General features: G+C 40.4%; 1 protein-coding gene across 2 annotated transcripts; it reads right to left on the reverse strand.

The window, feature by feature from the left end:
* Positions 1-1,091: 1,091 nt before the first annotated feature.
* Positions 1,092-26,584, reverse strand: LOC311265810 (dnaJ homolog subfamily C member 5-like). Of its 2 annotated transcripts, XR_014623628.1 has the most exons (6): positions 26,410-26,584; positions 6,974-7,156; positions 5,783-5,996; positions 5,085-5,256; positions 4,515-4,956; positions 1,092-4,450 (listed from the first exon to the last, which is right to left on the reverse strand). XR_014623628.1 is itself a non-coding variant. In XM_084367818.1 (5 exons), exons 2-5 carry the CDS (start codon positions 7,078-7,080, stop codon positions 4,859-4,861), a joined length of 591 nt encoding a protein of 196 aa, XP_084223944.1. In that variant the 5' UTR covers positions 7,081-7,156; positions 26,410-26,584; the 3' UTR covers positions 1,092-4,858. The 2 variants fall into 2 exon arrangements, 1 of the variants encoding a protein (XP_084223944.1); XM_084367818.1 differs by having other exon boundaries at positions 1,092-4,956.
* Positions 26,585-26,644: the final 60 nt, after the last annotated feature.

Below are 26,644 nucleotides of genomic sequence, written 5' to 3' on the forward strand. Positions count from 1 at the left end.
TTACAACACACCATAATGTAGTTGTCTTTCATTTTCTGTTTAGCATCCACTTAGGTGTCCACAGGAGGAGTTACAGTATGTGTTTATGTAAATACATGTATGGTCATATATTTGTCCCTCACAGCTGGAGACGTGTCAAACACAATCACTGGATTGAGTTTTTGACTCCACAAACTGTGGATCAAATAGAGTAGAGTGCATGAGACAAATGTATTTTATATTTCATTTGTTCTGGGGTTTAGAGGTTACAAAAAAATAATAAATCTGTACATGTATACAGGAAAATATAGCTAAGATATACAGTCAAGACTGTGGCACGGGGTAGTCTTTGTAGCTAACCTGTTAATTGGCATTTAAAACTTTTTATAATGAAAACAAAAAAGTATTTGAAATCAATTTTATTGTATAAAATCCAGTGTGGTGTTCCACAGGGCAGCGGTCTTGGTCCTCTTCTTTTCTTTTTATACATGCTTCTTTTGGCAACATCAATAAATATATCACATTAGCATATTTTAATGTTAATTATCTAATAATAATAATACCAGACGAGGAGTCCATTATCAGGAATTAACAGAGGATGTGAAGGCAGAACCGTCCAACGCACAGTCAAGGACAGTTGCCAACACCTCGACAAATATTAAGACCATTAATTTATATTTATTTATTTTTTTTGACGGTATGTTCAACAAGACTAGCTAGTTAGTCAGCCATGTCATTGTTCCCAAATTGATAACAAGATTTTCAAGAACAAACGATTGTCCATATGTGCTGTTGGTTGCAGCCTAAAGTAGTAGGTGATAAGGTAAGCGAATAGGATGTGAGACGACAGCCTGTGTTCAGAGGGAAAGTGTAGGTTACCTCTCACAGCTTGTGTGTTACAGGCGCCATCCTGTGGAGCTCAGAGGATGATGCACTGAAGGACTACAGCTCATGACAGCATGTTTATCAGGAGTTAATTGACACGCTGCAGCCAATCAGAAGTAAGTATTCGCACAGACTGAGGTATAAACAGAAGTAATAATGGCATCTGGGGACATAAATGGAAACATTTCCACTTTTAAATGAATGAACCAGACAGTGAGAAAAGAGGCTCTGAAGCAACAGAAACATTTATTTTACAACAGTACATCAGATACTTCATTGACGCACACGTCTGCCTGACAGACGCAAACATGATCAGTCCATGCTAAAAACAGAAAACCTCTACGTCTCTATGTACTGTGCCACTGCGTGTATATACAGCGGGTCGGCCATTTTGTCACCTCGTTGTCAAAATGGTTCACATCTAAAATTCTATACATCCCCTCCACTAGTCGTTAATCGGTTATTAAAAACATAAGAAAAATAAAATAAATAAAATAATGCTTCAATATTATCATCTGGTCGCTATATTCACACGTAGATCAGTTCTTTGTTATTTATGTCGTCGTTTTTAGATCTCGCTATGGAAGCTTCTTGACTCCAGGTTTATGTGTTTCAGGCTTCACGCTGCATTCACTCACTCGGACACCGTTGCATGTTTGGTCGATAAGAGATAAAATGAGAAAAAAGAAAGGAGGGATTTGGGGTTTAACAATGTGGCATTTCAGTGGTCACATGACATGAAGCACAAAAAGAGAAAATTTGGTTAAAACAGAACATCTGCAGGTTGCACAAAAACCCTTTCTGGGCCATTAAAACATCTTTTTATTCTTCAATTATTCAAATGTCTTTACTGGAGACGACATGATGGATATTAACTCTGGTTTTGAATTTGTATTAACTTGATTTTTAGGACTTTTTTAAAGACTTTTTATGAACCTGCAGATTCCCTGAAACCACGTTTGAAATTTAAAGTGGAGTCAAAGTGGAGAGATTTATTGCACTTTCTCATGATATGTATAAATACATAATGAACAAAGTGTTGGAGTGAGGAATCAAAGAACATATAGTGAATAAATTAGCCTGTTTGGTTCAGTGTAGGTGCTTTTTTTGTTGTTTTTTTATATAAAAATTAAAATAGTTGACACAAACAAGCACAATGTTCCTGTATATTCTACTATAGCAGAGCTGGAGTGCTACAACAAAAAGAGGAAAAACTACAAAAAAAAAAAGTGATATACAATTAGACCCTAACTAATCAGTGTGATTGTTGTAAACTGCTCTTCAGATGCTATGAGGATTGTATAATCTACAAAAACTGCCGCCACACGAACAAATAAGACTTTGGATATCGATATCCTCCCTTCATTAACAACATAAATAAGAAAAAAAAACAATGAGGAGCAGTTCTACGGAGACAAACGGAAGGAAAGAAAGAAAAAATAGTGTTCAAACTTCTGACCAACGCAAAGAAATACAGTGAAATCTAAACATCCAGTTTACACGACATGTACAGCATTTTTACTTTCTCACAAAACAAATTGAAAACTAAAAATAAACAAAACAAAAAAAAAACGGGCTCAATCAGTGTGTATGTCTGTTCTTTCAGATGACAGCAAGAGGTCACCGATGTATGTTCATGTACTTGTAATAACACTGGACTCTTCAGCACACACACAGCGTTCAATGTGAGGCAGCAAGCTCAATCCTTCATGAGTGGACTTAACATAAAAGAAGCAAGAAGTGAGAGAGAAGAGGAAGAAGAGGAGAAGGCAGAAACTTGTCCACCCTAAGGACAAAACACCCAGACATGAACACGGTAATGTAGTTTATGCTGTTCGATGCAGCCAGGACTGCACAGATGTGTACATTGGGGAGACGAAACAACCTCTGCATAAACGAATGGCACAACACAGGAGGGTCAAGACTCAGCTGTCCACTTACATCTGAGGGAGAAGAACCATTCCTTCTAGGACAACAATGTAAACATCTTGTCCAGAGAAGACAGATGGTTTGAAAGAGGAGTAAAGGAATCCATCTATGTCGAACTGGAACGGCCATCTTTGAACAGAGGAGGTGGCCTACAACACTACCCATCACCCACCCACAATGCAGTACTGAGTTATCTCCCCAGACAGCTTAACAACCATCCACACCTGGGCTCACCTGGCCAACGGCCCCCAACTGGCCCTAACGACTCTGAAACTCAGAGCTCACACGTGTCCTTAACGACTCTGTAAGGACAGTTAGTTAGAACTGAAGAAGCCTCTTGGATGAGAGGTGAAAGTCCAGTTCCTGCGATACAGCACCTAGATTTACCATGACCTGGATGACTGAGAACCTTCATCAACATCCCTCCTCTGTTCCTCTTCCTAATGATTCTCCCTTTATTCCCTGTTGATTTCTTCATCTGAGGGAATCATATTCTGCCCCTTGAGGCAAACTGGGATTTGTCTTTGCGGGCTACATAAATAAAACTGCCTTGACGCTTTTGAAATATGAGAGCAAATTCTTTCACACTTTCCAAGGATGATCGGTGATGGAGTGGAGAACCACAGCAGTCACAGTTAACATTTAGCAGTATTGTGTGTCTGCTGACTGATGTGGATTTCCAGGTATCCGTTCAGTCACGGTCACGTGTGCCAAAGCTGATTAAGATTCAGTCTCGGCAGCTGCAGGACTTCCAGTATTTTCTCAAGGAAGATGTTTCTGTGTTTCTGTCAGCTGAAACCTTGTCTGATTGATCATGACGTGCTGACAGCCGACACACTGAAGGTGGCAAGTTTATCAGAAATAATTAGTTCAAATCTTTAGGAAATTCTCTACGATGGTGATTAGACCTTCAGACTTTCCTTTTACTGAAGCAAAACTTCAGAATGAAGAAGCAGAAAACCAGCAGAACCAGATTTAAGTGAGGGGGAATCGATGCCAGTGTGGCACCAGCTGCATGCTGCTCATGAGAGTATTGAGGACAAATAAACACCCACACCCCCACACAGCCATATCAACTCCTCACGGAGCGTAAAGACAGGATCTCTGACCTACTTCCAGCCAGCGGTGGGCCGACAGAGAAGCTTCGATAAGCGTTTCCCAGCGAGCTAAAAGGAGACCACATGTTCCTCATTCTAAGGTTGAAGACACACACAGAGTCGTTGCTACAGGCATCAAACAACGTCTTTAAAAAGCGCGTTTTGGGCGAGACGGCCATGTTCGCTGCTGTCAATAACAAAGAGCAGCACGACTATGAGCCTTGACCTGAGCTCACCAGCCATTCAAAACAGACGTGGACTTGAGCAGCAGACGTGGTTCTGTTCAGGCTACCTGTCGGCCAACATGTTTGTGCTGTGTACGATCCACGAGTTCAGTGTGCATCAAAAACTTTATTTAGTACACAGACAGTCTGCAGTGACAGATGATGTCATTTCATGCAGACTGCCGGCAAGTATAAATTGTGCTTTAAACTTACAATTACAAAATGATTGAAGATACATTCTTAGTTTTTAGATTATTGACAACAGAATCTCCCCAACATTTCAACTTTCTTCTGATTTTTTAAATTTGTATACCTCTCACCCCCCATCTATTTCCCCTGATGTGCTCCTGACTGACGACTGCTATCAAGAATATTTGATATCCTGGGTAATAAAACTGGCCTGAACTCCATTTCCTCCTTCACCTTCCTCCTCCTCGGCTCACTCCACGATAAATCAACATTTAAAAAGATACAAGTTTGGTCGGAGCCGCTGAGCTCAGGCTGACTTTGAGTGATGATGGTATGTAGCATTTGCTGGTGTGTGTGTGTGTGTGTGTGTGTGTGTGTGTGTGTGTGTGTGTGTGTGTGGTATTATTATTCATTTAATTATTTTTTGGCCTTTTTGAACAGCTGAAGAGAAATGCAACAGATGAACTGATGAGAAAAATGTGTTGAGATTGTGTGTGCATCGTCCTGTGATTGTGGAGGAGCCGATTGTGCATGTGTGTGTTTGTGTGTGTGTGTCTAGTATGCGTCGGTCCTGTAGCTGTGGTGGGCATCAGAGGTGAGCGTGGTGGTTTCTGTGGCTGAGGACGGCTGCATCACGATGGGCTCGCCGCCATCTGAGGATACACACAAACAAACAAACACGTTAGAACAAGGTTTAAAATAGACACCAAGAAAACTCTGAACAGAAGTCCCCACAGTGAACTTTTGTGTTTGTTACAGCATCAATGCGTTGTGGCCTCACCTCTCTCGTCAGCGGTCATCTGGGCCTCCAGGTCCTCGGGGGACACGTAGAACTCGGGCTCCTGGTCCATGGGCGGCCGAGGTTTACATTTACCGCAGCAACAGTTACAGCAGCAGCACAGGCAACAGCAGAAATAACAGCCTGTGGACAGGCAGCAGAAGACGAACAGGGCCTGTGGGACGAAGAGCGGAGACACAGAGATATTAAATATTAAACAGCCGACAAACTGATGGAGGTAAACATGTCGAGGCGGAGGGAAAGCAAACAGTTAACACCGAGAAAATCTTGTTTCAATATCAAATACACTGCCAAGCGTCAGACAGTATTCACTTCTCCTCCGGCTCATTCATGACTCAGTGTTTCTCTTCACTGAATCACATGTATGATTCGACATAATTTGTTTTATTTGCCACAGATCGTTAGAAAGAAGACTCGGCACAAATAAATCTACAATTACAATGAACACAAATGTTAACACATTCACTTTCGATGCTTGGGTAATTTATTTTTACTAAATTCCCGGTGGAGTTGACTGTTTCAATGCTCTAATGTTGTTTTGGACAATTAAGGTTCTTGCTAAGCTGTAAAATATCCTACGTCCTTTCATTACGTACATATCTTTTTCACAAACACCTTTCAAACAAGTTGGGACAGGAGGAGGTGAAGTCTCACGAGTGGCAATGAGAGAGGTATCTCACCTTCGCCCACCAGCTGGACAGAACGAAGTAGGTGTTGACGTTTTCCTCTCCGAACTGCTCTGCCACGTAGAGCCCCAGCGAGCCGTATTTGTCGTAGATGTTCTTCTTGGTGGCGTCGCTCAGGATGGAGTGGGCGTTGTTGATTTCCTTAAACTTTTCGGCCGCATCTGGATTGTCCGGGTTCTTGTCTGGGTGGAACTTCAACGCCAGTTTCCTGTACAAAGACAGAGGGAATGGAGGATGGATATAAATGCCACACAAAGTTAAAAACAGCAGACTTTTTGATAAGCCAACTCTTAAAAAAGGCACTGTGTTTTAATTAATGATTTCTCTGTCCCACTGAATTCAGCTCTCATTAATTTAGTCTTACACTTGTTTTAATGTTTAAATATTAAAACACTTTTAAAATATCAAGTTACCTGATACAAAGAAAGGCAGCACCTTTTCATTATTTTCCTGTTTTCTTCACCATAGCTTAACTAATCAGTATGAGAGTGAGAGAAATGCCTCTACTTCAGTAGTCGCTATCATCAGTAACCGGCAGTAACCTGATTTAATCCCATCAATTTGACCCATTAAAAAAGTGTCACCGGCTTCTGGCTCCCTCTAGTGGTTCATAACTTAAAACATCAACATGACAGGTGGAGTGACGTTATTACTTTCAAACAGAAGTGGGAAGTATCAAAGTACAACTACTTTGTTACTGTACTCCAGTAGATGTTTCAGGTATCTGTACTTTACTTGAGTAATAATTTTTCTGACATCTTCTGACTTTTCCTCCCTACATGCGAACACAAATATCTGAACTTTCTCCTCCTCACATTTTCAAAACAGGCTTGTTATTGTTGTTTGATGCATTTGAGGGGAATTACGGATAATTTTTATTTTCTCACTTTGTTGCTGCTCGGGACGTTTTAAAAACACAAAATGTGGCTATTTGACGTCCTGGGAATGAGACTCAACAATATCTTTGTGGTGCGTTCAGGAACAGCTGGGACAAATCCTACTGACTCTACCTTTAACTTTAATAGTCTTTGAATTATATTAATATGACGTGAGCTTCAGTTAGCTTTGACCACAAATGTCCTTCAGAGGGAGACTTTTTACTCTGATACTCTGAGCCATGTACCCAATGTCAGACATGTACCCAATAATGGGTACATGTCTAATGTTGTGGGTATTAATATGTACCTGTAACATTTCTTGATGTCCTCTGTGGTGGCGCTCTTGTCGACTCCCAGCACGATGTACAGCGATTCTCCAGATGTGGAGAGAGTTCTCTGTCTCTGCTGCTCCATGGCCTCTCTCTCTCTCTCTCTCTCTCTCTCTTTTGTTCCTGCTCTTACTCGCTCCCTCGCTCAGTCAGCCTCTCACCTGTCAGGTAAAAACAAGAAAAGAGGAAAAAGAGGCCGATGAGCTGAAAGGTTCAAATTAAAAACAAGTCACTTTGTTGCTGTTTTTTCTCAGTTTGTTTCATTCCAGTCCTTCCACCTGCCCTTTTGACTTCACAGCATATATGTTGCGTAGGAAAAAATGTTTAAATTATAACAGTATTTCAATAATTTTACAGAAATGCTGCAGGAGATTTTGCTCTTTTATATATTTTATCAATGTAAAACAGAAATTAATTGTAACATCAAAATCTATAAACACTGCATCTTAAACCAAACCGAGCGTGTCGAGGTGAAGACAGGAGACTCAGAAAACTCAAATTTACACAGGATTTCACTGCAGTAGCTCTTGTGTGAATGTAAAAACTTGGCTTCGATATTCGAAAAAGAGAAGAATAAAGTATGAGGTAAAGATCAAGTCCAAATATAACACTCATCCCACCTTTTATACTGAAAGGTGTTGAAATGGTGACCGACCTCTTTGTTAATATGGAGTTGTGGGATTTAAGGGTGATGTCACACAGCCAGGCAGGTAGGCAGGTGTGTAAGGCAGATAGATTAATATTCTTTGTCCTGAAGGGACCTCACCTCACTGCAGGAGCTGCAGTAAACAAGATGCTAACACTTCACATGCTTCACACACTTCACACACCGCTTCACACACCGCTTCAGGCAGCAACAAACATATTCATCAAAAGACTGTTTTTGAAATTCATCCTCATTTCAGACAGGGGTACATCTATAGATTCAGATTACTTCTCAGAGAACACACAAGATTTCATCTTAAAAAAAAAAAAAAAAAAGAGTATAAATAACGTCTTTTCAAATCTGTTTGGGATCTCTGGGCTTCAGGAGACCTGGATTACGCTGGATGAGCTGTATGGAGCCAGCTACTTCAGTTGTTTAGGAGAACGCTGCAGAGCTATCTTGCTGTGAAGCTCCAGAAATGTTTTTCATCAGCATGGGGGTGAGTAGATGACAACTGAATTTTCATTTTTGGGTGAACTGTTCCTTTAAGTCTTTGCCACCATTTACATCATGTCGTACAAAGAGTTCAACTTCGTGTAAGTAAGTTAAACTCTTCTACTCTTCCAGCTCTGTTATGTCCTGCAGCTCTTTACCAGCAAACACAGGAATATACAAAATGTATATTAAAATAAACTATATAGTATATCATGTACAGTAAGCGAGGGGTACAGCAGTCTGTGCCGTGTTTATCCACCTCACTTCTGTCACACCGCCAAACAATAATACACTGATTTTAACTAAACTAGGTTCATCAGTGTGTGAGGTAACAAGTTCATCGTCGCCTCCTCTCAGCAGATCATTAAATCTGTGTAAGGAGGACACTAACTGAGGGCTGCCTAGATGTCGATCTGTATCTTTTAAAATTTAATAAGCATCCACAATGACAAACAGACCAAATAAAGCCAGATTTCAGCTTCTGCTAATTTAACTTCTGTGGTGTCCCACTTTCTCTCCTGTGAGCTCTCTTTTATCCCCGTCCCTCAGTTTCTCTCTCTACATCAGTATCAAAGCTTATTTGTGTGGCTGGTGGATAAATAGAGATCACACCTGAACCAGAACTGAACTCTCAACAGACTAATGAGAGACTCTCTGTCTAACTTTGTCTTCAACAGTGCTTACTGTTACCAGCCAGTTGGACCAATATCAAAATGTCTGCAGTTTTGTGTTGGTTCAGCTTGGCGTTTGGTGTAAGTGAAGAAATTCTCTTCTCTCTGGCTGGATTATAAACATGTTTCTTCCTCTTACATCTGAAAAACAAGATTTGTGGGCCAGGGCATCTATGCAGCACTACAGTGCTTCATTATAATGCTGTTTTTTCACATTTGACCTTTCTCAAAAGACTGCCGCCCTGATCAGTGTCTTAAAAACTTGCTGTTCACTGTCCACACAACAAATTGACACCAAGAGCTGGCTCGTTAAAACGTTTGTGGTGGTCGAGAAAAAGCTTTATTTGTTTGGTTTCTTCAACAAAAATGGCAAAATGTTGTATCAAAGTTCAGTGTAGTCAAGAACTTACTATTCCTGTCAATGCTTGGATGTTGGCAGTCAGACTGTGAATTTTTGGCAATCTCATGAGTTGATTGATTTTGATTTTTGGGTGTCCAGTTTGATTCAGAATTGATTTTAGATCAATATGGGTCCTTAATCTGCAACACAACTGGAAATTAAGAAAAACCATCTGCTGCCTTTTTATTTAAAAAAAATAACAGCATTAATTAATGAAATAACTTGAAAGCATGCATGTGTGTACGTGGATAACAAAATGAGGGGCTGTGCTCTGCTGTGTTATTAATGTTTTAAGTCCAGCAGTGACCTGCTTAATGTTCGTCTTGCAAAGGTAATTATCCAGTCTTTCAATAAAAGAAATGCCTGCCTTGTCCGGGTGCTGCACTACCCCTGAAGTTTAGTTTTGTCTTTTTCATTTAGTCAACACCATGCTGCTTATTAACATTTAAAATAGATTTTTGACACTTGTGAATAGATTCTGAATCGTGGGAGATAAAGATTTACCCACCCCTAGTTGGCAGTTTATAGTTTATTTAAGTCTACTGTGAAAAATAGACCCCAGGTCCTTCTTTATCTAAGCTGCTGTAGCTACAGAGTAGGGGTGCACCGATCCGATATTAAGATCGGATATCGGCCCCGATATTGACAAAATAGCTGGATCGGGGATCGGTAAAAATTAACAGATCCCCAGGCCGATCCTATCATGGTTCTGTCTGTTTGGTTTGTTTCCTGTTTTACTTTGAAATTGTACCCTTGTGTGTCACGTCCTGCTTTTCACTTCCTCCTGTGTTTTTCCGTTAATCCCCTCACCTGTCCGTGTCCGTCCTCACTCCACCTATACCTCATCCCGTCATCAGTGTCTGTGTATATAGCCTTTGTTCTCCCTCATGTCTTTGTCTGATCGTTTCGTTTCCCCCGCGTCTTGGTCCGTGGTCCATGTTGTACTCCGTTTTTCCTTTGATGTCCCGTTCCCGACCGTCTTCGTGTAAGCTCGTAGCCTGTGTCCGGCATTGTCCGTCTTGGTTTGTCTTCCTCTGTGTTCGTCCGTGTTTCTCTGTGATGTCCTGTGTTCCCCACCAGCTTCCTCCCCAGTGTCTCCTCCTGTGACTCCTCGTGTCTCCCGTTTTGTATGTTTGTAGTTTTGGTTTCTCTTTTGATTTGTACTTTGCTTTTGGTTTGTAGCCTACTTCGTGTTAGCCTTTAGTTGTTACTTTGTGTTTGTCTTCGTGTCCCTTTTTTAGTTTGTCTGTATTTTCCTCCTTACCAGTTGTATTCAGCTTTGATTATTAAAGCTCGCCCTTTGTTTCCCATTATATTGCCTCCTGTGTGTTTGCCTGTGAGTCTGCATTTGGGTCCTCCATTGAATATCCCTTAAAACCATAACAGATCCAGTTTTTTTTTCTTTTCCTCCATCACAGCACATCCTACATTTTATTTATTTTAATTCAAGCAGTTTGATTATTGTGTTATAGATTTGAATGCACAGCTGTTTTTTTAATAACAAATGAATAAGAAGTCAAATATTTGTTTACATGTTTACAATGTTTGATTATTTTGTATTAGTTAGGAAAATCTGGTGCATTTAGTCTCTTCCACATGGTGGAAGGAAGGTATAAGGTGGAAGGTATACAGTTTATTATTAATTCAACAACGGTATCGGATCGGTATCGGGTATCGACAGATACACAAAGCCCAGGTATCGGAATCGGTATCGGGACTGAAAAAGTCGGATCGGTGCATCCCTACTACAGAGCGGCCCTAAAAGACAGGTTATTTTGAAGTTGAAGCTTACGCTGTGTGGTAATAACATTCTTGGTAATTGTCTGTTGAAAACCTGATGAAATAGATGCAAGAGTTGAAGGAGATCAGTGGAGTGAGGGCGGGTACTGCAGGTCAGTCCGCCAAGCAGAGGCATCACGAAAAAAACAGAGTAAATCCACCTGGTGTGGGGCTACGAGGCTTGTGTACAGCAGGCATAACGATAAGCTACTTCACAATACACCCATTGACAACAACAATAACAAGAGTGGGCTAGTAAACCAGATTCAAGCAGGATAAGAGATGATTATAAGCTGTGTGAGTATTTGAAGAACTAATGCTCACCTTAGATACTAATTAGGTACAGGCAAATTTGTTATTCATTAGCAAAAAGTGTTAAGATGATAGATTTGAGGTTTTAAACTCCTGAAGGAAATCCACTTCCTGACCTGTGAACTGAGCAGTGACAGGTCGATACAACCCTGTCAGACAGCCGGTGTATGGGGGTTGGCAGGCTTAGAGACCACGCTAAGCCAATTCAGCTACACAGACAGACCGGAGCAGACTGCTAGACTTAAATTAACGACAGGAAAAGAAGCTTCACGCCGTCTTCACACCAGACCTGCACCTTCCTGATGAGCAATTATCACACTGACTCATGGGCTGAATATTGTAACAAGAACAAGGTTCCCATCACAGTTACATCAGTGTGACTGAGACACATATTCAAACTAACTGAGTCGTGTGATATTTATTCTTAGGATGCTGAAATATAAAAACCAAATTACTCTCCTCTGGTTAGGCTTCTATTATATTATTTCAAGCACTAATCCGAGTTTTTGTTTTGATTTAGTTTATAATTTTTGTTTCAGTTATTTTCCAGAGTGGATATTGGACTGGGTATTTCTAATTCATTTTAGTTAGTTATGCAAGAACACCATATCGTTTCCGTTAGTTTGACTTTATCCTCTCTAAAGTAAATTTTTTATTTCACACCTTCACTGGTTTTAGTATTTTACAATCTTTTATTCGTTATAAATTGATTTTACAAGTTTTATTCTGTTTCTGTTTTAAATTTGTGCAGTTTTAGATATTACTTGTATTATATCATTGCCATTTAATTTTTTATTGTGCCTTTTAACCACTCTTTATGCCTATTTTTTCCACAATATAATACTATTTTGTACAGCACTTTGCTCATCGTGCTGTACAAATCAACTTGACTTTACCTAGTTTTAGTTTGGTTTTAGTTTACTATAACAACCTTGATAGCGGAGTTCAAACAAACACTGGTATGATCATTTAAAGTGAAGTATTGTATGTTTTCGGGGAGTGTTTGCCCCGAGTGATCCCTCAGCTATCTGCTTTACCCAACTTGAATTACACCTAGGCTTCACACATTACTCAAATTAAAATATTTTTCGTTGAGTTTGCAGAAAATGCACAGTGACAAGTTCTTTACCTAACGTTCAGGCTTCAGAAGGTCCCAGACTGCAGCCCAACTAACTGTTATTATGTTTGGATATGTGGCACATTCACTGAGTGGGTCATTTCAGTGACATTGTCAAATGGCTATAAGCAAAACTGTTCTTCTAAGTGTGTGCTGACGTGAGGCAGTGAGTGGGAGGAGGTTAGCTTTAGCAGATTGTCAGTGGCTACTAGTTACCTAAACATACAGGGATAATCTTAAACACACACACAGGGTGGGAAAAATGTGGACGAAGAAACACACGCCATTAACAAACACACCACACATGAAAAACTACAGGTCAGTGTGTCCTAAAAATAACAGCAACGTGGAAATAGAACAAGACACCAGGGTGACAAAAATATTTATATTACTGAAAGTCCTCATTTATGGTCAGCCATTAGTCCAAAACCCTCTACGGCACCAGATGGCACTTATTGCCATGGCAACCCTACACACGCCTGACAACACATTGATTTAACACCTCCTTAAATCCCGCCCACTACTGTGCCTCGGATTAACCAGTCACAACACAGTTTCACCGCCCACTTGACCGGGATTAACCAATGAGGGTGATTCATCCGTACCCCAGGGATTATCTACATGTTGAGTGACTCCGTGTGTGTGTGTGTGTGTGTGTGTGGTGAACAATCACATCCGAACGCTGTTACCTGAAAACTCCGCCCCCCCCCCGAGCTGGCAGCCAATGAGATTTTGTCTTGTTGAATGAGCCGTGAGTCAAACTGGCCATTCACAGGAAGAAACAGAGTGTAGAGAATTAACACAGAGCGTAAAGAGGCTGACAGCATATGGTCTGTGTCTTAGAGTGTGTCTGTGTGTGAGTGTGAGTGTGACACTTAATATGGATTTCTGCCTCCACACCTGAGTCTCACTTTTTCTTTCTCATTGAGGGATTTTCACTGAGCATGTAAAACTGCAGCTGAGCCTCAAGTTCACCTGATCACGTCATCATATCGTGACATTAATTATATAATCATGCTATACAATATTATGGTGTAAACGGACGGTATTATGAGACGATAGGTCAAGTACAAGACTAATTGTAGGTGCTGTATGTGCTGCTATTCTATTCGAATTAGTACCTATTGTATTTGCTCGCCTCTTGTTTTTACATTTTACATCTCTAAATTTTTTTAATTAATTTTTATATGTAAATATTAGCATGTTAGCGCAATAGCTTCCAGGTCATGTGATCAATTGACTCAAAATCATGTTGGGGTCATGTAACTACACTGGCTGCATGAGATACACCTCTTGTTTTTACATTTTACATCTTTTCATATTTTTTTATTAATTTTTATATGTAAATATTAGCATTTTAGCTCAATAGCTCCCAGGTCATGTGATCAATTGACTCAAAATCATGCTGGGATCATGTAACTACACTGGCTGCATGAGGCATGGGTCACCAGATTTGGCCCGTAGCTTGTTACACATGAGTACGTTTTTTCGATACTATAACTGCCCTCATGTGCAGCACGATAGCTCAGTAGCGCCCCCTAACGCCCCCTTATGGCTTTTCCCATTAATTTTTTGTCATTTCTACGCCTCGTACTTTATTTCACTAGTCCTACAGATTTAACGCCACAGACTTCACACTCACTAAATATCATCTTCAGACCTTGATGATGACACCTTGTCAAAAGCTTTTGCCTCCGACATACATATGTATCATGACCAGACGCACAAAATACCCCTCGGCACTGAATCCCTCAGTCCAACAGAAAGTCGGCCACTTTGGTTCACAGCGGTCATTTTGTCAAACTTGAAGCCCCGCCTCCTACATGCACATACACTAACGAATTTCGGCATGCATAAGTATTGTGACCAAACGCACAAAAAAGCCTCTTGGACCCACAACCTCAGTCCAACGGGAAGTTTGCCATTTTGGTTCAAAGTTGAGATGTTGCCACCATTTCCACCCATTTCCATGGCTCGTACTTTAATTAACTTGCCCTACAGATTTAACGCCACAGACTTCACAGTCACTAAGACTCATCCTCATACTTTGATGATGAAAAGTTGTAAAAAGCTTTCGCATACGTTATTCCTGGTGGGCATGACAGTCTGAACTTTCAATGCTTGGCCACTGTGAGAGCCACGTCAATGTGTGGTGTGTGTTGGACACAAACTGTCCACTAGGTGGCTATGTTGTGTTGTGGGTCAGCCTGATATCAATCAATCAGACGTCATTTATATCGCACATTTAATACAAATACAATGTAGCACAAAGAGCTTCACACAATAAAAGCAAGCACAACAAAACAGAAGTGAAACCAAAAGACACACACACACACACTTTCTCTCACACAACACATACATGCATTTCTGACAGAAGCTTACTGAGGCGCTATCTTTCGCTCAGCTATGTGCTGTGACGACAAACATCATCCAATTTACATGACATTCACAGGCTGTTTTCTCCAAATCATACATTACAACATGACATATAATTGATGGGTGAGCTCTAGGGCCACATAGTGGACAAACTTGCCCTCTGCGTCTGCCCTCCGACGGCACCACGGCCCGACGTACGGAGGGGGGGCGAGAGCCCGTTCATCGCTGCTTGCAGCTTTAATTTAATTTGATATACTTATAATTATTTATTTAGCAAGTTTATCTAATTATCTGTATCTTTATTTGTCATTTTGCCACTTACTCCTCTGAATTCTTGCTCCCGGGAACCAACCAAGAATTATCTTATCTTGACAGCCACAGCTGTTTTTCCTCTGATCTAAAAGTAGAGTGGAAAAATTGACTTTGTTGTATTATTTGTTTTATGTAGGTCCACACTGTCCAACTGAAGGCAAATTGCTGATTGACTGGTAGCAGAGGGAAATAATGGATACAATTTTAATACAATTTTTTTTATATCATAGATCACACCTCATCCTTCACATGTCATGTGACACAAAGTCAAAGCATATTGGTGCACCGACAAACAAATAATTAAAACCTCTATTCCAATTAAAGTTATTAAATTGTCCAACAACACTTCAGAATCCTGCTATGCAAAGTTCAAAAGAAAGAACCAGTTGGTAACAACACACAGATGAAAGAATCTGAGATAGTCGATTGCCACATTAAGAGTGCATAAAAACCTCATAAAGCAATGTACAAAATTTGCTTTTCAATTCAGATTCAGAAATGCTTCCATGCGCTTAACATTATGGCAAAATATCTTGTGTTGCTGAACCTGACTCAATGTGTCTGTAACGTTAGCTCAGAATAACAACCCTTACTGTTCAGGACAAAGAAATAAAACAACTTCATATGAGCATCAGTCCAGACTTCACATTGTTCTGCTCGGCTTTCCAAGGTTGTGTAACTGCGATCTGCAAGATGTGAAAATCGTCTCCATAACAAACAAAACATCATCAAACAGCCTGTGAACATCTGAACAGCTGCCAATATAACTGCTCTCAAAAAGGTATGTGGATGATCTTAAGTAACCGGGTCATGATTTCTAGAAAGAGAGCTGTTGTTTGTCTCTGTGAAACTCACACAAAACAGTCTAGGTGGATAAAAAGCACTACAAGTAAGAGGAGAAATATTTAGATTGTGGGGTGAGCGGTCCCTTTAACACTGAAAAAAAGGACTTGCCCAGAACAAAATAACTGCCACGGTTTGACATAAAGCAGCTCTACTGGGGAAGTTGGGAGTTTTGGTCCTTGCTAAAGACATGAAGTGAGATTACAGAGGTGATTACTTTCCTTTACTGAGATCCATATCAGCAGTTCTCCTGTCATGAGTTCATTTCACCAGTCCAGTGGTTGGAGAACATGGTGGTTGTGTAACGGTGTGTGTGAGGCTGGAGTCACAATTATAATATCTAAAATATTTAAAGCTGTTTGTCTCTGGTGCTCTTTTGCTCGGAGTGTGTGTGCGTGAGTGTGTGTGTGTGTGTGTGTGTGTGTGTGCGTGTGCGCAGGGGAGATTGAGAAAAAATAGGCCAGCGTTTTGTTGTCAGCTTGCATCAAAAGAAGCTGTCACTTTACTCACACACAAACAGCGAGATGACTATAAACTGCAACCTACATTTTATTCAAAAAGCCAAAGATCTTTTGTTCGTGAGAGCGCTATTTTATCTGAAGAAAGTGCTTCCTCTGAGCGGTTTATGTGGCAGTTTGCAGTTGCTCTCTTTAAAATTTAGATAAGTCACTTCCTGTGTGCAAAGAAGTGTCCCTATCTCAAAATCTTCTACAAATAGTTGTGTCATGACAGGGACGTGTGAATATGCTTCACAATATGCTTATACGGGCTGTAACTTTTTCCAAAAATTAAGTTCAAACGAGTTGAAATGACACGCAATTTGTTTGAGTGAGTTCCAATGCGAGAAATTGATATTTTAGCCAGTTGATTCTTATCATTTTCAGAGCTGTAACAGTTGTAACAGCAGGGTTAAGTACAGCTAATTACGCGGCTGTGATGCTGGCATTTTATCATGATTACAGTTATCAAACCCTGGCTGTCATAAAGGAAACAGTTAACACAATGAGCACGATACGAGTACACTCTAGTATTCAGTATCACCTCAGGTAAACAAGCAAACCAGAGCAAATCCTGTTCCTGATGGGATAAGTGTGTGTTTGTCCTTACTTTCAACCTGGTATTAACCCTGTGTTTATCCAGGGAAGGTTCACTGAGCACCACAGCTCGTTCCCAGCAACACCCAGTGACACTGTCCAATACAACCTGCCTTAACCCACAAGTCCACATGTGTCGTTGTTTTGAGGGACTCTAAAGTAACATCATCGTCTTCTGTTGTTTAAAAACAGGTAATAAAAGGTCAAATGTGTCACAACATACCATTATAAATGAAGCTTGCTTGCTTGTTTGGTACAGAACCCAGCAAAATCCCATAATTACTCAAGCTGCAATGTTTAATGGATAAGTTGTCAGCTAGTAATCATTGGTGTAATATTTTAAGAAAACAAAAACAAAGAAAAGTTAAAAGTCTCTGATTCCAGCTTCTAAAAGATTAATTTTTTCCTGGTTTCTTTCCTCCTCTGTGACAGTAAACTGTATATCTCTGGGTTGTGGACAAAACAAAACGTGACGACGTCATCTTGGGCTTTGGGCAACACTGAAATCAGTTTTCTGACATTTTCTAAAACAAACAACTAACCAGTGTAATCTAGACAATAATCTACGGATTAATTGACAATGAAATAATCGCCCTAATGATCAACTTCCCAATCTTGACTGATATCGCAAGAGCAATATCTTTCTCAATAAATCACAAGATGATTTCTTTTTGTGTTCAGCCCTCATCAATGTGTTCTCACCCTAAAGTAGATGAGAAGTTATGAACATGAAGAAAAATAATATCCTAAAAAATGAAACCAGGAATTTAAGGTGTATCACTGTTTTTTAAACAGTGTAAAAATGTTTGGGGGGGAAATGTCCCTTTAAGCGTATATACAGAGGATCATCAGACTGCTGCAATAAAACAGCAGTTTTCAGCCTTTTTAGAAAAAACGAGTCACGACTTATTCCAAACTGTTGTCTCCCTCATTTCTGCCCAGTAGGGAAGACATGGGTCATTAGTCAGTATTACCCACTACAACACACACACACACACACACACACACACACACACACACACACACACACACACACACACACACACACACACACACACACACACACACACACACACACACACACACACACACACACACACACTCTAAGGCTTCACAAAATGAAATAATGAAAGTGCAGATGTAATGTAAATGATGCAGGGAGAACATCTTGTACTTCTCTAACTCTCCTTCTCTTTCACGAGTGCCTACTGGGATGATTGTTAGTCTGAGTCTTATTTCAAGTTTTAATCCTTCTCTATGTTCCTATCATGATGTCTTCTTTATAATTACTATATACAGCACATACATTAGACAGACATTATGCAATAATGTCCAGGCTGCAGTAGTGAAATGAGACAGGAGGACAAAACAAATACTCAAACTTGGTCTCTGGACCACATGCCTGTAAGTTAGCTGTGTTCAGCCTCAGAGGCTTGAAACAAAGTTAGCCAGGTAGCTATACCGAGGAAGCCAAGCTAGGAAAATGCAAATAACAATGGCTCGAACCGAGAGAAACACACTGATAGCGTCCTGCAGAAAAGAAAACACCTCTGCCACTGATTTAACCAAACATCTTGGGTTGATCCAACTGAGCTGGTTTCATATTAAACAGGACATGGTGACATATTGTTTCTTTATTTTCTCTCCCACCTGTCACAAATGCCAACAACTCCTGCCTTATGACAACTCTGATGGGACACATCACTTTTGTGTATTATCTGGTGGGGCGCTTTTTAAATCACGATTTGTTAAAGGGCCCAGTAGTAGGACAAGGTCACTGTCTACTGGCCCAACCCTACAAGGTGAGATCTTCAAATTGCTTCTTGTGTTTGACCAGTAGTCCAAAACCTAAAGACATTCATTTTACAACCACATCAAAGAAAGCAGAAAATCCTAAAAGCTGAGAAGCTGGAACTAGTAAATGAACAATAAATAATCACCAAACCTGTTGCTGATGTTTCAGCTCGGTCCAGCTCGACTTCCCCATATCTGCTGCCGGATATATTAAGCAACATGACATGATGGGATTTCACAATTTTTTGTCCGCTATCATTTTGCTGCCCAGCTGATGAAGACGCACCTGATTCTGTATTTAATCTTGATCATTTCAAACATTTGCTAGAAATCTTGCATGATTGTCTTTTTCCTCCCTCTTCTCTAGTTCACATCCATCTTGGAGGAGAAGTGCTCCATTGCTCTTGCTATCAGCACTTTCATCCACCCCTCCCGCTTCCTCTTCCTGCGCTATACCTTTGTCATCACTTCCTCATTAGCGTGTCGCCAAGTCTCTTCCCCTCTCTTTACTCAGTCTAAGATGAGACTTTTTTCTCCCCATACCACATTATTACCCCTCTTTAGTGCTTTCAATTTATCTTATGTCGTACCATTTCCATCTCTCAACTCTACCCTCTCTTCCACTTCCAAACACCAGCTCTTCTCAGTGTCATTTACGCTTTCCTTCACTGTTTCTCATCCTTTCCCTCCTCATGTCACCCTGTTTAACCCTAGTTAGATGGCATTAGTATTACATGGTGATCGTTCATTATTGAGTTACTGCATTTCATGAATTTCCACACTCGTTTTACAAAAAATGCACAGAGTAGACACACTGCTTATTTAAGGAAAAAAAGTGAGGTTGCATTTGCAATATTATAAAGTATCATCTAGGAAAAACAGCCCATGCAGTGTTTTACACAGCAGGCTACACACACTTTCTTCCTCTTCAGCTCCTCTCTCACTGCTCAGATATTAATCTCTAAGTGGTCTTCTGAGAATTTGACCACACCTCCTGTCTGCTGTTATCTATGTAGCTCTGATAATGGAGTCAAAATGCTTTGACGAACACCAGAGCGAGCCATTTATTTGCTCACTCTGTTTAGCTGTTCATCATGAGCAGAGCTGGGAGAGAGAATGGACAGACAAGCACATGCTAAATCACTAGTCGAATACCAAACATTTCTTGATTTCAGCTTCTAAAACGTGACGATTTTCTCTCTTTCCATTCTTTCAGATCATTGTTTATTAAAAAAGCTATAACTTTAAACACTTCTGGCTCTTTGTTTGACATGTTTGACGTGCATCAGTCATTATTTTCTGCTTTTTATAGACTAATCAACGAACTGAAATAAGATGACCAATCAAAATGAAAGTAATGACTGCAGCCCTATAGACATGAGAGAAAAATAACAGGTAAGAGGCAAATCGTAAGAAAGAGCCAAGTACATGTCATATAATGCTTGTCTGGCTTTTTTGGGTAAATGAAGCAAAACAAGACATTGTAATATAAAGACATTGTTCTCTTTTTTCTTACATTTTGTAGACGAAACGTATAAATTACCAGATAAAATAATAGGAAGATTAATCGAGTATCTTAAGTTGCAGCCTTAGTTATAAAAGTACAATAAAAATGAGGCTTCATGCAGAAAAATAAACAGGAACAGATGCAAAAGTCAGCCAGTGATTCTTGTGGCTCTGAATTTAATGAGCTTAGGTTACAAACACACGCAGCCCTGCAGCCTTTCCTGCCTGACAATAGATGGTAATGCAACCTCAATGTTATACTGACAGAGTAAACACAGCTGCCACATATGTGCATACAGTACAGGAAACCAATCACTGACACGTCACAGTATTATCTCACACAAACAGTCACCAATGTAGATTAAAACGAGAATGCTTTGGATGATTTTGAAAACAAATTTTTCTTTTGCTCTGCTCAGGGGACAACCATGAAATTCCACGTTGGCGATAGGAATCAACCAACCTGGCCCACAACATCTCAATCACTTGTTTCCATAGCCAAAAATGGTGACAGAAAAAATGTCACCAATATACTGGCAATTGTGGATGAGATGAAAGTAACTGCACAAGTTGTCGTTTGACACACAACAGAAGTCAACACTTTTCAACCGCCATGAGCAAGGCTTGTGTTACCACAACCACAGCTTCTGTGTTGACAAGACAGACATGTGGGTCTTTATGCTAGGAATCCACATCTTATTCCAAGAGAACTGTGTTGTGGTTTGTTAGGAGTTAAAACATCCCAAATTATGACAGGAAACATGCCTAAATTACAAAGTAATCTGTGAAAACTCTCAGTCAGGACATATGCATAAGTACTCTGTCAAAGGCGCTTGACTTGCTGATGAAGCCCTTTTGGTTCAGTAGCAAAACATCTTCAAGGCAAAATTAGAAGTCAAGTAACCTTTGACTTGATTTAACAGAGACAAATTATCCATATGTTGTCAGCTGAAAATAGCAAAACAAATAACAACAGCAGCTTCTTACAACCCGTTGCAGAGACACTCTCAAGCTGAGCACAAAGTGCAGACAAGGCCACCATTTGGAGAAAGGGTTAGCTAGACACAAATTAGCTTTCCCATCAGTCTCTTTATCTTGGCACAGGGATGCTGTGATGCAAAAAGGCCAATCCAATTCATTAGCTAATGTCCAATCAGTTGCCTGTCTTCATTCTTTCTCATTGGACATGCACATGCTAACAGTGCAGGAGAAATCAACACAGTAAAGACCTTGACTCCGCTACATGGACTAAACACATATGTGCTGTACACTCCAGTGGAAGAAGTCACCGCTCACTGTAACAGTATTTATTTTATTATGAGTTTGTAAAGTTGTAATCTGTAAATGTTTGTCCGATTAATAAACTGACAGGAAATCAGTAGGCAACACATTTTTATATAAATCATTTTAATAAATGTTTGTCTCTGTTTATAGACTTGGGTGCAAAGACAGAATTTAGTAGGAATCAACACCCGCAGTCACTTCAGATTCTGTTCTGATCCGGAGCGTTGCTGTCATTTCAACTTCAGTTGTCAGGTTAAATCCCAAAACAGACATGGACAGAGACAATGAGTAAGAAAGCATCATCCTTTGTCTCCATGACAATAATTAAAATACCCTTGGGCAAGGCATAAATATGACTGACTGCTTGGCAGACCGGCTAAGTGCTCAACAAGAGAAGAATGTGGTTGTATCAGTCAGCTCAGGTGAGAAAGCAGCGCTGCTAAAAATAGTGTTCTATTCTAATCTTGATAAAACAAAGTGCCTGAACAAATCGTGTCTTCATTAACAAGTTTTCTGTGAAACTCTCACATCACATCATAGCTTCCTTATCACGCTACTGGGTACTTTCACAGAGGAACTTCAGAGGGAAACGCTGCAGAGAGCACATCCATGATCCAGCAGAACTAATCTATGTCAAATCACTGTCAAAGATCAGAGAGGGAGGACGGGAACGAAAGAGGGGGAGTCAGAGTGATGAAGACGGAAAGACAGAGGAAGACAGAGGGGAGACAGCAGGGTCAGGGAGAGAGAGACGGACTGACAGAGAGAAAGAAAGAAGGCATTAGTTCAGGGTGAGAAAGAGAAAATGTGAAGTAATAGGAGAAGGGAAACTGAAGGTGAATGTTTGACAGTCCCATGTGACTTGCGATCACAGGACTTTTACAGTATGCTGTCCAAAGGACACGCTCGTGCAAGACTCATGACCGGAGGCCATCAGCAGCCACAGTCTGTTTCCTTCAGGGGATCTGTGGTTGTCTGACAGGGAGGACGATACTCACTTGTAGATGATAAACTACAGTGATAGTTTTATCATTCTGATCACTAACAATGAAAGAAACTCATAAATGCTTTTCTTGCGTATTGTTTAACCCAAGTGGACGTCAGTGGATCAGAAGCTCAATAAGGTTATGTCAAATTTAAATCCACTTCCTGTTCATGTGCACCGCCTTTCAGAAATGTCACGCTCAGCTGTGACTAACTCAACAATTATTTATACTATTTATGACAGTATACTACCATCCCACAGACCAAACTATACTAAAACTATTCACACTGAGAAGTTAAAATTTACTGGATATTCATTTCTCACATCACACACCTGGACTGACAACAATTAATACATTTCATATTTAATATATATGGTAAAAAAACCCAGACACGGATATATTTTATCAGTCATTCAACTAGCCGCTTGATTTATTTAGAATTTCAGCTCTAGTTTACTTGCAAATGTGGCAGCTGATGACAAATTTACCGTGCTGGTAATGTCCCAACTGATTTTCACCTTCTTGAGTCTTCTACAACACAGGATCCTACGTTGATATAGTTGTGAGACAGGACCCATTGCAGTAAAAACACTGAAATGCATTACATGAATACAAACCCTGTCACATCAACATGCATTAAATGAATGTACACACATGATAAGAAAGCTGCGACTGCACTGCTCTCTGTGGATTAAAACTTTCAGTAATGTTGCACTTCTCGCCCAGCCTCAATAAGTCACATCAAAGCATGCATTAATGCATTTTACATTTGGACAGCTGACTGAAACGCTTCCTGTGATTTCACTGTTTTGGGCATGTCCATAAATGCAACGTACTGTACATGTTAACCCCTCTGTGAGACTATTGATTCTCTTTTGAGAGACTGTCCATGAAAACTGTAGACTGCGTTGCTCTCATTAATTGGGTTGGAAAATGAAAATCAATCACTCATGAATCATGTGTTTCTGTCTCCTGCTGTCATCTACAGCTCGTTATTTATTCTGATGTCAGAGACTGAATACGAACCCTGTCAGCCTTCTATGTGAGGATAGAAATATCAATACCGAATACCAGTGAGCCAAAGCTGGAATCCCAGCTGGGGGATAATTTTAGGTTTTCAAGGGTCACAGCAGAGGCACTCTGACAGGAAACTGCTTCACAGCACCACCGCTAATTAATGTTACTGAAGTTTAGAATAAGCAAAGTAAATCATGTAAATGAGGTAGAAAATCTGTAATTGCATTTAAACATTCTGATTAGAGATACAAGTTGCTGTTTTGTAAGATGTGAGGATTTGCTGCTTTTCTCTTTACATCATTGCAAATTCTCTGGGAAACTGTGATGCATTTTCTGACATTTTATAGACTAAAGGGGAATTAATTAATCAATCAAAAAAAGAGATTAATGTATACAAAAAAATATTGCAGCTCTAGTTTTTAGAATAAATGAGCAGTGAACTGAACAACATCTATTTCCCAGTGGAGCTGCAGTGTGGCAGCAGTGATAATCCCCCCTCTCTGACCTACTACTGGTCTGTTATCTAGGTGTAACCTGATTTGATGTGACTGGCTTTTGTGTGAGTCACTGATGACCGCTTACCAGAGCTCATACCGATGACATCACCCACCATCCCCCGATCCGCTGAACCCTTAAACAGACCCGCTGACTCAGAAAAATAATACGATTTGGTCAAATGTTTCCCGGTCATGTACTGTAAAACAAAGCTGACTCAGATGTGACACTTTTAAAGAGATAACTTGCCAGAATGGATGACTCCTCGAAGTTGATGCAATTAATGCATCATTTAGGCACTTAATGAATGAAATCATCATAAATCTGAACAGATGATAGCTTGTCATGCAGTTGAATTTAGCGTGGGCTGAGGCTGAACTATAATGGCTGTTAAAACACTTCCCCCGTCTGCCCGTGCAGCTGGAGATGCTCTGTCTTTGATTACGCCATCCTCGTAAAAGGCTTGCACAGCATCTGGACGAGGACAGTCTTTGTGAGATTGTGTCTATAGACATATACTTTTTCTAGTGATGTCAGTGTCTCACTATTTTAAAAGGCATAATACAAATGAAAGGACAAAAACATTTTAATGTCAATACACTCCAGGACAACCCCAGGAGCAGTTCAGTAAGTCATGCAGCTGATGCTACGTACTGATCAGAGCATTCATTTATTCATTTCACACGTCATTTTCGGTATTAGAAACTATTTCACAAATGCGTACAAATGATCTGTGTCAAACTACAAAGATGACTGTATATAAAGTATGTTTCTTTATATGTTAAAGCTCGAGCAGTACTCAGTTTTTGGGGCTGATGCCGATATTAGGGAGGTAAGAAATCCAATGTTGATATATCGACCGATATCTTTTTGCAATGATCCTTCAAATGTGGTTATCAAACACTTACACTGGGAGTCTTATAGTTAGAAATGACCCCAAGCGTCTTTTCTTGCATTATATGTATAAAATTTTTTTTTGCATATGGGCACATATCAGACAAATACACCGATACTGACATATGACGTATATGATGTATCAGTCGTCCTTATTGCGAGTATAATTGGTAATTTTTGGTGCTTTGGGTTAAAGATAAACAATTTGAAGATGTCACTTTGGGCTCTGGAAAACTGTAAAGAGAATTTCTTACAATTTTTGATTTTTTTTTATATTTTATGGACTAAACAATATAACAATTGTGAAAATACTCGGCAGATTAATCTGTAATGAAAGTAAGAGTTAGCTGCAGCCCTGTGATGCAGATACAGTACATTAAAGTAACGTCATTCACTGCATTAGATTGTTCCACTAAAATCTACAACCAGTACAAATCACCAGCAACATTCATAAACAAGACTTTAGTGGGTTTGTGCTCAGAATCACAGCTGGGATTGAAAAGGTATAATAAAGGATGTATTTCATGATTCACAATGGAGGAAATCTGATTAAAAACGATTACAACTGTAGGTAATGATAAACCCCAAGAGACTGACTGGAACCTGTAACTGTGTAATAAACGTTTCATTATGAAATGATTATAACATCTTCTGCCATGAGGACACATGCTGTCTCCCACAGCCACACAGACAGTACCACCTGCCACTTCACATACACATCACATGAGGACAGAAAAAGACAGCAGCTCTGCTCCAGCTATTTCAGATTGGCTCACAACCAGGAATAGGAGCTGCCCCACTGAGAACAATACACTGGAAATAATTTCATCTCCTCAGCTTTAGATTCACTGGCTCTTCTGTTGACGTGCTATAAAACAAGTTGCAGGGGAAGTTGCACCTGTCGCTCCAACATTTCCGACAGACAGCAGATCAAACACGCACGCTGGTCCCTCACTGGACTACAGACTACTAAATCCGGATTTATCCTGCGATGTCTTCTCACTGTTTTTTACTCAACGCTAACTCAAATCAGTGTCGTTAGAAGACACACGATAATCGACGAGACGCCGCCGGGATCTGAATCCAACGTCTCACACACTCCTGGGCTCTCAGCTCGTGACTGGCAACCGAACTAGAAAATACCGGTCGGCTCGAGAATCAAACCGTGGTTAAAGCGGATAATCTCCAGGCACCGCATCAAAGGAACACACACACACACACACACACACACACACACAGCATCCATGTTGGTTAGCCAGTCAGATAGCCTAGCCTGCTCTGAGCGATATTCCTGGTTCGAATAAGCCAGCTAGCACTTAGCCCGCTAACTAATCCAAGGGCAGCAAAGCTGACTAATGTTAGCCCACTTGGCTACCTTATGAGCACGTCTTACCTTTTTCTCCTCCCCGAGCAGAGCAGCGTCTGTTCTCTTGTCTTACGTGAAGCGTGACTCGGTTATTTTGGGGTTTTCTTTGACAACACTCGCATCTCAGTTCAGCTTTGTTTTCCGCCGCTACACCATCCAGACAGCCGTTAGTCCAGCCACCGCGCTAATGGCTACAGCAGCAGGGCGCGAGCTGTCAATCCGGGCAAGAGGCGGTCGCGCGGAAACCCTCCCACTTTCAACC

Source organism: Pagrus pagrus (genome assembly GCF_965226575.1).
Source record: "Pagrus pagrus genome assembly, chromosome: 11".
Lineage (NCBI taxonomy): Eukaryota > Metazoa > Chordata > Actinopteri > Spariformes > Sparidae > Pagrus > Pagrus pagrus.